Genomic DNA, 13,277 nt, shown 5'->3' on the forward strand with positions numbered 1-13,277 from the left:
TAGGTGGAGGGATTTGGGAGATGATGAAAGAAAAAGATATGCCCATGAGGTGGCAGTAGCACCCACATATTTTATTGTGTAATGGGTGACACCTGACAGGTTTTGAAGATGGAAGGGAGATGTCCTTCACAGCGGAAATCTGCCCAGAAGCTATACTTGGAGTTGCTACTCAGATGGGAAGCGGGACAAGAGAACTCCCAGGGAGAGGGGAATCAGAGAGGTGCCTTTTGTGTCCAGCAATATTGCTCAGCAGAGTGGCAGGGAATTGCTGGGTCTAAGAGTTCTGAGGGGCAAAAATAAAATAAAATAATGTGATAACATATCACTGGCCACCAGATGCCAGATGTGCTTTGGCAGAGAGGTAGGCAGGTAGGTCCTAAATATCAATGTTTGCTCATTTGGATGATGTTTAAAATAAATGGATGTGTAAAATTGAAGTCTGGCCCTGGCAGGCTTTTGAACTAATAGTCCTCAGCCTACAGTGAAGAAATAACCAACCTATGGTGCTAATGCACAGAGGCCGCCTGGCTCATTTATAGAAAAGAAGGTGATCTCTCCCAGTTTTAAGGCTTTAATACCATCTCTATGATGGTGACTCCAGGCCCATATACCCAACTCAACACTCCCATTTGGTGTCTGGTCACATATCAAACTCAACATACCCCATCCTGAGCTGCTCATATCTCCCCTCCCAAGACAGTCCTTCCCACAGTCTTCCCCACCTCTGTTCTTCAAGCCTAAAACGTTGGTATCATCTGTGATGCCTCTTTTTCTCATGCCACACCAAATCCTATATAATAATTAGGGAATATGCAAATTGACCATCACTCTGCCACAAAGATGATGGCACCCACAGGGGAGGTGGGGTTTCCGTAACACAAGATGGCTGCCCCCACAGCGGAGGCTGAGTTCCCATAATGAGCCTTAACGAGCAATCAGCAGGGACCTGAGGCTACTCGCCCCTCCCCCACTCTTGCCCCTGTGGGGCTTGACGGGAACTCAGGCTGCACCCACTGCCCTGGCACCAGGCTGGGGACCTCAGGCCGTGCCCTCCACCCAGCAGGGCTTGACAGGGGACCTCAAGGATCACCCCCCACCCTAGCCTGGGCTGGGGGACCTCAGGCCATGCCCCCCACCTCAGTGCTGGGCCAGGGGACCTGATGTTGTGCCCCCAACCTGGGGGGGCTTGACAAGGGTGAGACCAGCCAGGTCTGTATCTAGGGAGTGACCAGGTCTGGATCTCGCATGATTTTGAGGCACATGTGGATGGGTGGGGACTTGACTCTGGGTCCCACGGTGCACCCCAGACTCTGACAGGAGGAAGATTTTCATATACATTTTACTAATTTAATCTCTGACATTTCTATTATAGAGAAAAGGCAAACCACAATATTAAAATATTTTCTCTAATTAATCCCCTTTTAGTGTGCATGAGTTTCATGCACCGGGCCACTAGTAATGTTATAAATATCCAAATGGCCCTTGGCAGAAAAAAGTTTCCCCATCCCTGCCTTACAGAGTAAAAATCAGGCCCTGATGGCCCAGAGATCTTTCTGGACCAGATGTGATTCCCAATCCAGAGTTCTTCCCATTATCCAGGCTTTCTCCTCATCCCTGAAAACTGACCATTGGCCGGATATTCCCAGAGCTCTCCAGATTATAGGATTTTTAAAGTAATGTCTTAGCTCATTTTTTCCCCCCAAACAGGTTCTTTAAGCCTATTTAATCTTTCTCCAGCCTCCAGGAGCAAATGTCTTTTCCTGATCTCTCGTTACATCCTTGAAAGTTTTGCATTTTTTTTCCTATTCTAAATCTAAAACCAATAAATCCTAGTGCTGATTTAGCATTCACTTTAAAGAGTGGATTTGGAAATCATACTCCTCCATATTAGCCCAAAGGAAGCTGAGAACATAAAACTTTTGGTTTCAGATGAATCTTTTATTATTTTAAACTGATACAAACATATTTTTTCAAAGATGGTAGCACAGTCATTGTCACAAGCATGTTAACATGTTGATTTTGCGAGAGAATATGCTACAAGTCATGCTATTTTAATTTTCAATAGCATTCTGGCAAAAATTAAACACATTCCCGATTGCTTCAAGCACTTAATGAATAATAAATTCTATTTTCTGCCTTTGGCTAAATAAATGGTGTCTTCCAATGAAGTGGTGGGAAATAGATAATGTGAAGGCTGCTTCTTAAAATGGCCCTTGGCTCCAAGGACCCTCAGCCCCTTCGATTACCACTGAACTTCTCAGCTATTTTCTGTAGTTCCAAATCCATTGCAGCCAAGTTTTCAAGTTCTTTTTCCTAAAAAAAAAACACAGAAAAATAGGAGCATAAGGCCCCAGATCAATTTATTTCATTGTAGTCTAAGGCAGCATGAACAGAAAGGGGAATTTTTGATATGTTAGGGGTTATATGAGACACCCTACATCAGTGGTTCTTAAAGGGTAGCCCCTAGTCAGCAGCACCTGTAGCATCACTGAGGAACTGGTCAGAAATGCAGATTCTTGGACTCCACCTGGGACTTACTGAATTCCAGATGCGGATGCACAGTCACGTTTGAGAAGCACCTGTGTGGTCAATATGAGGAAAAGCTCTGATCGTGTTACCTCTCCCAGGTGTAAATTTCTGATTATTACCAGTCAGGTGCTGGCAAGGAAAGACCACAATTAACTAATATCTCTATCATCTGTTCTTCCTTGGGAAATAGTGATGCAATGCCAGTAAGCAAGGGAAGACACCAAAGCAGTGGGTGGTTATCAACCGTGGCTGAATACTGAAACCACCTGGGAGCTTTAAAATAAAAAGTCCAATTCCCAGGCAGCACCCAGTACCAAACAGAATCTCTGGGGGTGAGTCCCAGACATCAGTAATTCTGCAAGCTGTCCAGGGGATTACGGTGTGTGGTCAAGGTTGAGCAGCAGGTGGGCAGGGATGCGGACAGTGGCAAGATATCAGGGGTGGGGGATGGAGGGCGGAGCAAGAAGTCGTCTCCATTCCATTAACTAGGGTGCATTATCATGGTGATTAAGTACCACCAGTTTCTCCCCATTAATATCAGATAGTCTTGGGCATATTAACATTAACCATCTTAAGTTAATTTTAAACAAGAATCCCCACACGGTACCTCTTCCTCGGTCAGAACTCCGGGGCCAGCCCTGTCCTTTCCACCTTCCGCTGCGTGGCGTGGGCTCAGCAGCTGCTCGGGGTCATAGAAATCTGGAAACTCAGCCGACTTCTTCCTGAAGTGCAGGAGCTGGTCCAGTTCGGCCACTCGGTCGTACTGCCTCTTCAGATCCAGTTTGGGGACCAGGTTTCTCTTCTCATACCCCCAGTTCACATCCTCCTCAAAGGGCTTTCTCTCCCACCAGTCATAGTTGTATTCTGGGAAGAAATTCTTCTCATTCAAGGTCAGGCCATTTTCATCTTCACCCTCAAGAAGATTGTCATCTGTGTCGTCTTTTCTCTCAAAGTGGCTGTTCTTCACCTGGGAGGGGGCGTAGTAAGAGTTCAGCAGCTCCCCTAACCTCCTCCTCTTCTCAGTGGTGTGATAGGGAGCATACTGCTTGCCTGGAAGCCGGGCTACCTCCCTGTTCTCCTGGGTGTCTTGCAGGTCCTCCTGCTGCTGCCATGTCCCCTGGGCCCCTCCCTCCCCGTTTTCCTCACCGTAGTTGAGGTCATTTCTGACCTGCTCTTTCCACTCGCCCTGCGGGTGCCTCCTTGTTTTGTCCATCTGGTTTTCTTGAACACCGTAGTGTCCTTCACCCAAGAATCGTTTCTCAGCTTTGTCTGGGCTGGCATAGGCCCCAGGCTCCCCTACCCTGGCTCTGTGGCGATATCCCCACTCAGGGCCCCTCTCCTCACTCTCCTCACCATATCCATAAGCCATGTTGTCAAGCTCTGCATTGGGGTGAATTCGCCTGTCCTCGTCCTGGCTCTCCTCACTGGGAAGCCTTGGATCCCCGTACTTCTCATTTCCTCTGCCCCCATACCGCCCCCCGGCCAGGTTCTCAGGAGCCTGGACTCCTGCGTAATTCCTCATGTCTTCCCCATATTCAGGTTCTTCCTCTGAGGCCTGGTAGTGGGTTGGATAACGGTCCCTCTTGTCTCCTAAGCTGGCCATGCCCGCGTTGGGCTCTTCAGATTCCGCATGGGGTTGTCCCCTTTCCTCAGAGGGAAGATTCCTTTCTTGGGAGGATCTGTCAGGCCTGCTCCGCCCATGGTGATGTCTCGGCCTCCAGCGCCGTTTGTCCAGCTCATGGCTGGCATCTTCCTCACTTTCCTCAGATTCTTCCTGGCTCCCAGATTGGCTTTTAGACTCGTGGGAGTGTCTCTCCGGGTTCCTTGTCTCTTCTCTGCTCTCTTGGCTACTCCTCTCCCTGCTGTGTGTCTTCTCCTCCAGGAGCCTGGCCGAGGGTGGATTGTATCTGGACATTATCTCCTCTTTTTTCTTAGCTGTAGCCTGGTTTCTTTTGTCAAGAAAGGCACTTTGTGTCTCGCCTGGCTCTTCCAGGTGTTTCTCTTCACTGCCACCTTCCCCATGCTCCCTTTTCGGGTGTTTCTCTCCTTCCTCTCCCTCACTCTTCTCAGAATGGTATGTCTTCGCTTCTTTGGAGACTTTACTCTCAGAGGGATGGAGGCTCTCTTGGGGCTCACCTGCTCTCTCTCGGCTGTGCCCACCTCCCTCTGTGTTGGCCACTGACAGGCCTTGGATGTCTGCCTCCTCTGGTTCTCCTGTGTCTTCCCTACTGGAGGGCCTGTGGGCTTCTGAGGCGTCAGCTTGGTCTCTTAACAGTCTTACTTGGAACCTTGTTTTTTCATTTTCACTTTTCTCTTCATCTTTAACTTCTTTTCCACCTGTAATGAAAAATTTAAAAGAGTAAGTGTGACTTCAGAATTGCTTGTGGTTCAATAAGTACCAATCTCAGTGATCACTACAAATCCTAAGGACGCTGAACAATCACTTGAAAAATGTTTAAGTTAATAAAGAAATACTTAGAATCCCTTTAAAAGCAAATGGTATGGAAACTCCTAGGCTGTTTCAATCTAATAATAAATTCTTTATTTTTATGTTTTTATAACACCCAACCATCATTTCTCATTGGTCCTATCGATGATCAAACTGAAATCCAAGTATAGATTTATGAAATACTAGAATTTATAACCAGAAGAAACCTTTGAATTTGTCTAATTCATCTTTTTGCAGACTGAGACCTTGAAACTAAGAGAAGTGTGATTCAGGACTATTCTTTCCATCTTTGCTCTAAGTAGGGATTAAAAAAAAAGTTACCATTGTGTTCATGGCTCCACCTACAATAGAATCCAGCTAAATAAAGTTAAATGGCCAAAATAAAAAATAACAGGATTCAAAGGAAAATGGAAATTTTTTTTAATTTTTAGTTTATCAGACTTTTATTACCCATTCCACTATGCATATTAAACCTAGCCGTAATGACAATATAACAGCTTTGGTGAGAAGAAGGGTGTATATTTCTTTACTAAAAAAAACTACACAGCAGTGGAAAGGCCATTTTTTTCTTCACCCAAGTCCCATCTGCCCAACATGCTCTCAAACATTGAGAATGAAGACCAGGAGACTGAGTTTTCTTTGTACTTTTCAAGAGTCAACAGTAGATGATATATCCCAATATTTTAATTGAATGCTGTTCTCTCCCATCTTTTTCAAATGCCGACAGCTCCTGTCCTAAATCCTCCTTAACTTAAGGGCATCCCATGAAAGGAGATCTGCAGTGAACACTGTCTGACTTGTTAGCTGGGAGGTTTGGATTTCAACTTCTATCACTGAATTCAGATAGAATGCCTGCAGCCAACGCCACTCACAGCTCTGGGGCTATATCTGAGCTGTCCATTGTAAGGCCCACCAGCTCTCTGGCTATTTAGCACTTGAAATGTGACTGGTCCAAATGAAAGACGTGCTATAAGAGTGAGGTAACCGCCAGATTTTGAAAACTTCATATGAAAATTGTAAAACATCTTAATTTTCCATATTGGTAATATGTTGAAATGACTATATTTTGAATGTTTTGGATACTATATATCATAAATATATTGGATGTATACAAATTATATAGTAAATAAAATATATTAGATAAAATTCAGTATATTATTAAAATTGATTTCACTTGTCTTTTTATCTTTTTAGTGTGGCTACTAGAAAATTTGAAATTATATTTGTGGTTCACTTTATATTTTCATTTTCATGGCTCTGATGAGTCATGGTGAACTGACATTTGCAAAATAGAAAAGAATTGGTCTGTTTTTGCAAAAATGTCCAAGAAACAGTGGGAGGTCTGTATCCCCCTGCTTAATGCCCAGCCTGTCATGATAACATTCTCATTTTTTATGAGGCAGTTGAAATATCTCAGACCTTTCACACCCAGATACCTGATGGCTGGACCTCACCAGTCCCTTTGCCTTTTAAGAGCCAGTGGTGGTTGCCGAAACCGGTTTGGCTCAGTGGATAGAGTGTTGGCCTGCGGACTGAAAGGTCCCAGGTTCAATCCCTGTCAAGGGCATGTACCTTAGTTGTGGGCACATCCCCAGTAGGGGGTGTGCAAGAGGCAGCTGATCGATGTTTCTCTCATCGATGTTTCTCACTTTCTAACCCTCTATTCCTCCTCTCTGTAAAAACTCAATAAAAATATAATAAATAAAATAATAAAGATATTTTTTTAAAAAGAGAGAGCCAGTGGTGTTATGTGCAGCGTTGAAGCTGGTGGGGCTGGCGGAGCTGGCCAGGTAGGCACAGGTAAGCAGAGAGGCTTTGGCCAGATACCACTGTCATTCTGAGAGTCGGCTGAAATAATGCCATGATCAGACAGGATCTCAGCTTCCCGGGCAGAGACTGTGTGGCCCCTTCCTACTGCCTGCTGGTCAGGAGCAGAGTATTTTTATTTTTCCCCAGTTAAACATGTGCTGCCTATAGCAGCTTGTGCCTGAAGCTTAGCACTTCCTCCTAAATTTAGCTTTAAGCTCCTGCAGGTGAGATCAGAGGAGGGCTGTGATTAGCAGCAGAGTCACTGTCCATCTGTAAAACCAAGGCGCACAGCTCACTCTTTCAAGTAAAAAAAGGAACTAGCACGTTCCATCTCTATAATGTTGCAAGATGACCCGATCAACCCAGTGGAAGAGGTTCATACACCTATTATGGTTACCCTGAAACTCCCAATGGTGGATTGAGTCCCCCAGGCAATTCTTTTGGTCAATTGTTAATATTTGTTTTTTTACCATTTTATGCTTAAGGGTTCATGTGCAGCAATAGTGAGAGTCTATTATATTGTAATGAGAAATTTAAAAATTTTTATTTTTGTTGTTGAGGGTATTACAGATGTCCCCCATTCTTCCCTTTGCCCCCCTCTGCCTGGCTCCTGCCCCATCCCTGGCCTTCACTGCACTATTGTCTGTGTCCATGGGCTGTGCATCTAAGTGCAATGAGAAATTCTGAAGGTGAAAAGAAAAAGAAGAGTCCACTTTTCCCAGCCTGACTAAAAATTTAAAAGCATAAAGAGGTGCTTTATGGGAACAGTGTTTTTAGATTTATTTAAATCAGTTTGACTTCTCTTATAAGAGAGACTGCATAGTTTTATAAAATTGATCTCTTAACATCAATTCCCAATTGATACTGCTTGCGTCACTGTTCCGGTTTTGTTTTCAACAGAAGCTGATTTGTGTAGAGAAAACATCTCGTCTAGATTCAGAAGGTTATTGCTCTGACTCATTGGATGCTCTGCTTCTACCCTCACCCTTTCCAGTTCGCAGGCCCAGAATTCCTGGTACCATTTGGTAGTACCTCCCTGAGAATAATCTCTGCGTTAAAATGGCTTAACCAATCTGTCATGTAAACAGGCCACATGTTTCCAAGTCACCTTTCCCAGCTTCTAACTTGGAAGATCATCACTGTCAAGAGTAGAAGGCAAAGAGGAGAATACTCTTAAAATATCCTTCTATTCCTCCATCTTCCAGCACTCCCAGAACACTCAATCCTCCTTCCTCCAATCACAAACAAGCACTCCGCACATCTTCTTGCACCCCAATGAAAATCCGAACTCCGGAACCAACAAATTTAAGAACTGACAGACATCTCAAAGACAATCACTGAGTTCAACCCCCTCATTGTGCTTCGATGAATAAGCCCAAAGGGACAGGGGATGCAGTGTCCCAATGTCACATAGATATCAGGTGGCAGAATAGAGCCTAGAAGCCACACCTTTTGCCTCCTCTGATACCAGTCTGGTCTGTACTCACCCCCTCCCCCCCAACACACACACACACACACACACACACACACACACACTGCATGTCCCTGGTTCATTTGGAGGTAAAGTGGAAGGTGAATAGAAGCAGCAGGAACAAGGATCACTTGAGGGACAAAGCTCCCCTGGTAGTGCAGGAAACTTACTCCTCTTCAGGGCTTGTCGGCACTCAGGGGTGATGGGTGGAGCATTGGACTTCGACAGGGCATTTGAGAGAACCTCGATGATGCAGCGAGTCACCTGGGGGAAACCCAAAAGCAGGTTGGCAAAAGCTGGTACCAATGGGATGACAGACTACTCAACCCAGAGCTGATGCCCAGAAAGGCTTGGCTCTGTGAGTTGTACTGGTACAGAATACTTGGGTTGAAATGTAGATTAGTTTCCTATACTAATGAAACCTCCCAGGCCTCTCCACAGAGCAATGCAAGATCACATTGGGCCAGGATCACCCTGAGAAAAGAAATACCCATTTCTGAACAAGCTGGGAGGAAAACAGTGGGATGAGAAAGTTATCCTCAGAGGAACTAAAACACCCAGGAAGGAGGTGTGAGCCCAGAGCAGGAGGGACATCCTTTGCCCTCATTCCCTCAGGGATGAAAACCTGGTTTTGTAAGACTACGATGTGTTTTTTGCCGAAACCGGTTTGGCTCAGTGGTAGAGAGTCGGTCTGCGGATTGAAAGGTCCCAGGTTCGATTCCGGTCAAGGGCATGTACATTGGTTGCGGGCACATCTTCGGTGGAGGGTGTGCAAGAGGCAGCTGGTCAATGTTTCTCTCTCATCAACGTATCTAGCTCTCTATCTCTCTTCCTTCCTCTCTGTAAAAAAATCAATAAAATATATATATTTTTAAAAAGACTATGATGTGTTTTTTGTTTTTGTTTATTTTGCTTGGTTTTGTGTAATAAGAAGTGGGAGAATCTACAGTCTATTAATAAGTCTAGATTCTGGACCTCTATTTCAACTTACCATTTCTTCATTGTGGTCCCTGTTGTCCACTGGCATAGAACTGACAACTATAAAAGAGAAAAAGAATGGAAAATGACTTGAGTTAATTTTGAAAGTGGTATGTATCCAAACACGAAATTATCCCTCACCTCACACATGCAATACTTGGAGACAGAGGCAAAATTAGAGTTGAACAGAGATAATTGGGTATGATTGGCTAGTAACTGTGTGTGTGTGTGTGTGTGTGTGTGTGGCCCTGGGTGGTTTGCTCAGTGGGTAGAGCCTCGGCCTGTGGACTGAAGGGTCCCAGGATCAATTCTGATCAAGGGCACATGCCTGGGTTGTGAGCTTGATCCCCCAGGAGGCAGCCGATCCATGATTCTCTCTCATCGTTGATGTTTCTGTTTCTCTCTCCCTCTCCCTTACTCTCTGAAATCAATAAAAATATATTTTTAAAAAAGAAATGTTTAAGGAGTGGCTAACAAGGTATGAAGACCCCATATTCTTCCTAAAATGTAGTTCAGACAAGATCCAGGTGACCTGCCTTTGGTACCCAGGCTCCACTATGTTGAGACATTATCCTCCCCCTGCCCCCAATCAATGCTATTTGGGAATATTCCCACTTTGGCACTTGCTCTTTCCACCTGAAATCTGTAAAATCCTCTGGAAAAAAATAACTGAGATAATTCCTCCTCTCATAAACTAGAAGGTGCCTTTAAAAATCTAGCTTTATTATATTTCTTTGGTATTGTAGCTTCTTGCTTATACTTCCCTCTTCCCCCCCCCCCCCCGACAAATGTAAAGTAGATGTTTTTAATTACTGATATTGCAGAAGTATTAACAGTAATCAGATTTGGGGGGAGAGAAATATCTTTATTTTGTTGCTCTAAACAATTTTAAGCTCCTGTTTAATATAACAAAACAGTATTGTTTCTCTGATTAAAGCTCTTCAGAAACCTTTTTGATGGAAAGGAATTAGGGTCTCCTTGTGAAAGTACATTTTGCATCTTGTTGAGACATATAAATGCGATTGTATTTCTCCCAACAGAATCTGTGACAACAAAGTAGTAATAAAAAAATCTTGATTTCCCTAAAGTAGTTTACCTTTCTTGTTTTTGCATAAAGATTCAGGAGGCATAAAAGAAAAGCCAGTGATTATATTAAAATAAAGTAGTGAATGGTAGAAAAAATGTCAAATAATATTGTATGATAAATCTGAGCATAACACCCAAAGTATTAATTTCTCATAAGAATATCAAGGTTAGATCCCAGGTTGAACATAAAGCTATACAATAACAAGGTAAGCAGGCCCTTTGAATGCAGAAACCATCTAACCTGGTATAATATGGTTATCATACTCCCACTTCTCTCATGTTAATTTGTAGAGTGCACAGTAGCTACTGTAAAAATGTGTAGCTGTCCTTCCAGAAGCTTTGAAGGGTAGAAAATGAGCCATATGGTTTCCTGAGGTTTCTCCCCAGCCCTGAGATTTTGCTAAATAACAGATTCTGCTAGAAGGTTTCACCTTTCATTTCCAGGTATTGAGGGAGGTGGGATTGGAAAACAGCTGTTAATGGATATGGGGTTTCTTTCTGGGTAATGAAAGTGTTCTGAAATTTGATAGTGGTTATACAATCTGTGAATATACTAAATATCACTAAGTTATGTACTTGAAAGGGTGGATGAATTATAGCTAATATAAATTTTTAAATACAATGTCTCCATTTTAGCTCTTATTAAAATATGAACCCTTCTTAACACATTCTCTTACATAAGAGAGCTGTAAGTATTGTACCACCATTGTTAAAGAGGCTTCACAAATGTCACTGCTACTGTGATGCACAGTACAATGTACAGCCCAGCTTTGGCCTCTTAAGCAATTCCTTTCTGAAGGTATTTTTGGCCAGAAAGATCCTAAATTATTCATTTGGATTTCTTTAATTACATTGAGAACATTTATAGGCAATTTGTAAGAATGCGAGCATTTTAGAAAATTCTAAATGTATGTAGCTTGCAATAAAGTAAATGACCACTGGCTTTCCTTTTGTCTCTTTGCATTTTGGATCCAGTAATTGTTGTCAATAAAAGCTTCATATTCATGAATGGTAATACCTCAATTCAAGTTAGAATCTCAATTTCAGATTAAAAAAAAATTGTTTTCTATGAGGTCATTAAAACAGCCAAAGAAAACCTCCAGTTTAATCTGGTGATCTATTTTCTTCTCAATGGTCTCAATACTCCATGACTTTACTTCAACACACACACACACACACACACACACACACACACACAGTTTTTAAAACTCTCCAGAGCTAATTTGAAAGATTAATCCCATATTTTTACACACATCAAGAGAAACTGTCACCCTAGACTGTTTTGCTCATTGGTTAGAACATTGGCCTAAGGACCTAAGGATCAAAGGTTTTATTCCAGGTCAAGGGAATGTACCTCAGTTGCAGACTGGATTCCTGGCCCAGGTCAGGGCATGTGTGGAAGACAACCAATTATCTGTCCTCTCACATCAATGTTTCTCTCTTTGTGTGTTTTTCCCTCCTCTCCCCATTCCTCTCTCTCTAAAAATCAATGGGAAAAAATTCCCAGGTGAAGATTTTTTTAAAAAGAGAGAGACACTCAAATATTTTATCCTGTTATATGTCAATTATACCTCAATTTAAAAAAAAAAATAGAAAAAGTTTATCCTTCCAAATTGACTAAAGCAATTTATCACTTCTAAGGATATTTTTGTAGTTATTTTCTATTCTATTGCTTTTCTGGAATACAAAAAATAAAAACATCTGCTGAAGTCTCCATTCATAACTTAAAAATATCTTAACTTGAGTGTGAAATTGCCTTTCTCCAGCAACAGAAATACAAAATACAGAAAAATATTACATTAACCCTGTGCACACATATACATGAACACGCATACACATATATCATAGATGAACATGATAATAAAAAGATATGATATTTTATATACATATGAGACTTTTATCTCATCATGTTTATGTAGTAATAATAATAATAATAATAATAACAAAGGGAAATATGCAGGTGCCAACTATATCATATTACATGAATTCCTGTCACTCCTTTGTTATCTAGTTTTAAAAAAGGCAACAAATACTTAAATCAGATACAACATAAGGCCATCACAGAGTCTCTCCGGGCCGGTAGAGAGGGCCTGACCATTTAGAACTGAGCACAGCGTGCCTTGGAGGCACGGGCACCTTTTCTCCCTCTGGAAGGGAAACCCAGATATGAAAAGACTGAGACTCCTCTGGTGGGGCTAGGAAGCCCTCTGGCTTTTCCCAAGTCAGACGGTGGAGCGGGGGTTTGAAGGGAATCACCAGAGAAGAGGAGGAATTCAGAACCTGAAGCAAGAGGGAGAAACCTTCCCCTGAACCCTCTTTCTCTCCCAGTAGGGTCCAGCTAAGACGCCCGGTCACGGGGGAAGACAAGAGTCTGGCGCTGTCCGCGGTGCTGAAAAGCCCGCCGCGCTCACTCACCGGCCACCATCGCGGCTCCCAGGAGGCCGAGAAGCACAGCCGGCTGCATGGCCCGGCTCGCCGCGATCCGCGCGGAGAAGATGGGCAGCTGGTCCAGGGGAGCGAGATACGGACCGAAGAAGAGATGGAGATGCTCCAGAAAGCAGTCGTGTGTCTGTGGTGCCCTCGATGTGGCGCAGACCCCCGCTCTTTTAAAGGGCAAGTCTGGTTGCGGGGCCGGAGGGGCGGGCACCTGGGAGGCGGCGCCCCCTCGCTCCGCCGTGACGTCACGAGGCAGCCCCGTGGGCGGTGGCACAAGTGGGCGGCAATTTGCGCCAGCCCCGTCGCCTGGATGCTCTGGGTCTGGAGCGGGGGTGGGGAGAAAACCACAAGAAGGAACGGAAGGGTGAGGGGAAGTGATGCCAATCTGGGACCCGGGAGAGGCGAGGTCCCACTTAGACTGCCCAAGATTGCTCCTCATTTCCCCCTCCCCCGCCCCCTGCACTTCCAAGTCTAAAAAACTGTGTTGGAGGCTGTGTAGGGTGTGCGGTTCTGTTCAGA

The 13,277-nt window shown here is 43.8% G+C and overlaps 1 protein-coding gene across 1 annotated transcript; it reads right to left on the reverse strand.

Annotated features, from left to right (window-relative positions):
- Positions 1 to 1,917: 1,917 nt before the first annotated feature.
- On the reverse strand, positions 1,918 to 12,994 carry CHGB (chromogranin B). The gene is made up of 5 exons (XM_084886800.1): positions 12,738 to 12,994; positions 9,250 to 9,296; positions 8,429 to 8,522; positions 3,137 to 4,866; positions 1,918 to 2,313 (listed from the first exon to the last, which is right to left on the reverse strand). Exons 1-5 carry the CDS (start codon positions 12,784 to 12,786, stop codon positions 2,230 to 2,232), a joined length of 2,004 nt encoding a protein of 667 aa, XP_084742926.1. The 5' UTR covers positions 12,787 to 12,994; the 3' UTR covers positions 1,918 to 2,229.
- Between the last annotated feature and the right edge of the window lie 283 nt (positions 12,995 to 13,277).

Source organism: Pipistrellus hanaki (genome assembly GCF_964339955.1).
Source record: "Pipistrellus hanaki genome assembly, chromosome: 6".
Taxonomy (NCBI): domain Eukaryota; kingdom Metazoa; phylum Chordata; class Mammalia; order Chiroptera; family Vespertilionidae; genus Pipistrellus; species Pipistrellus hanaki.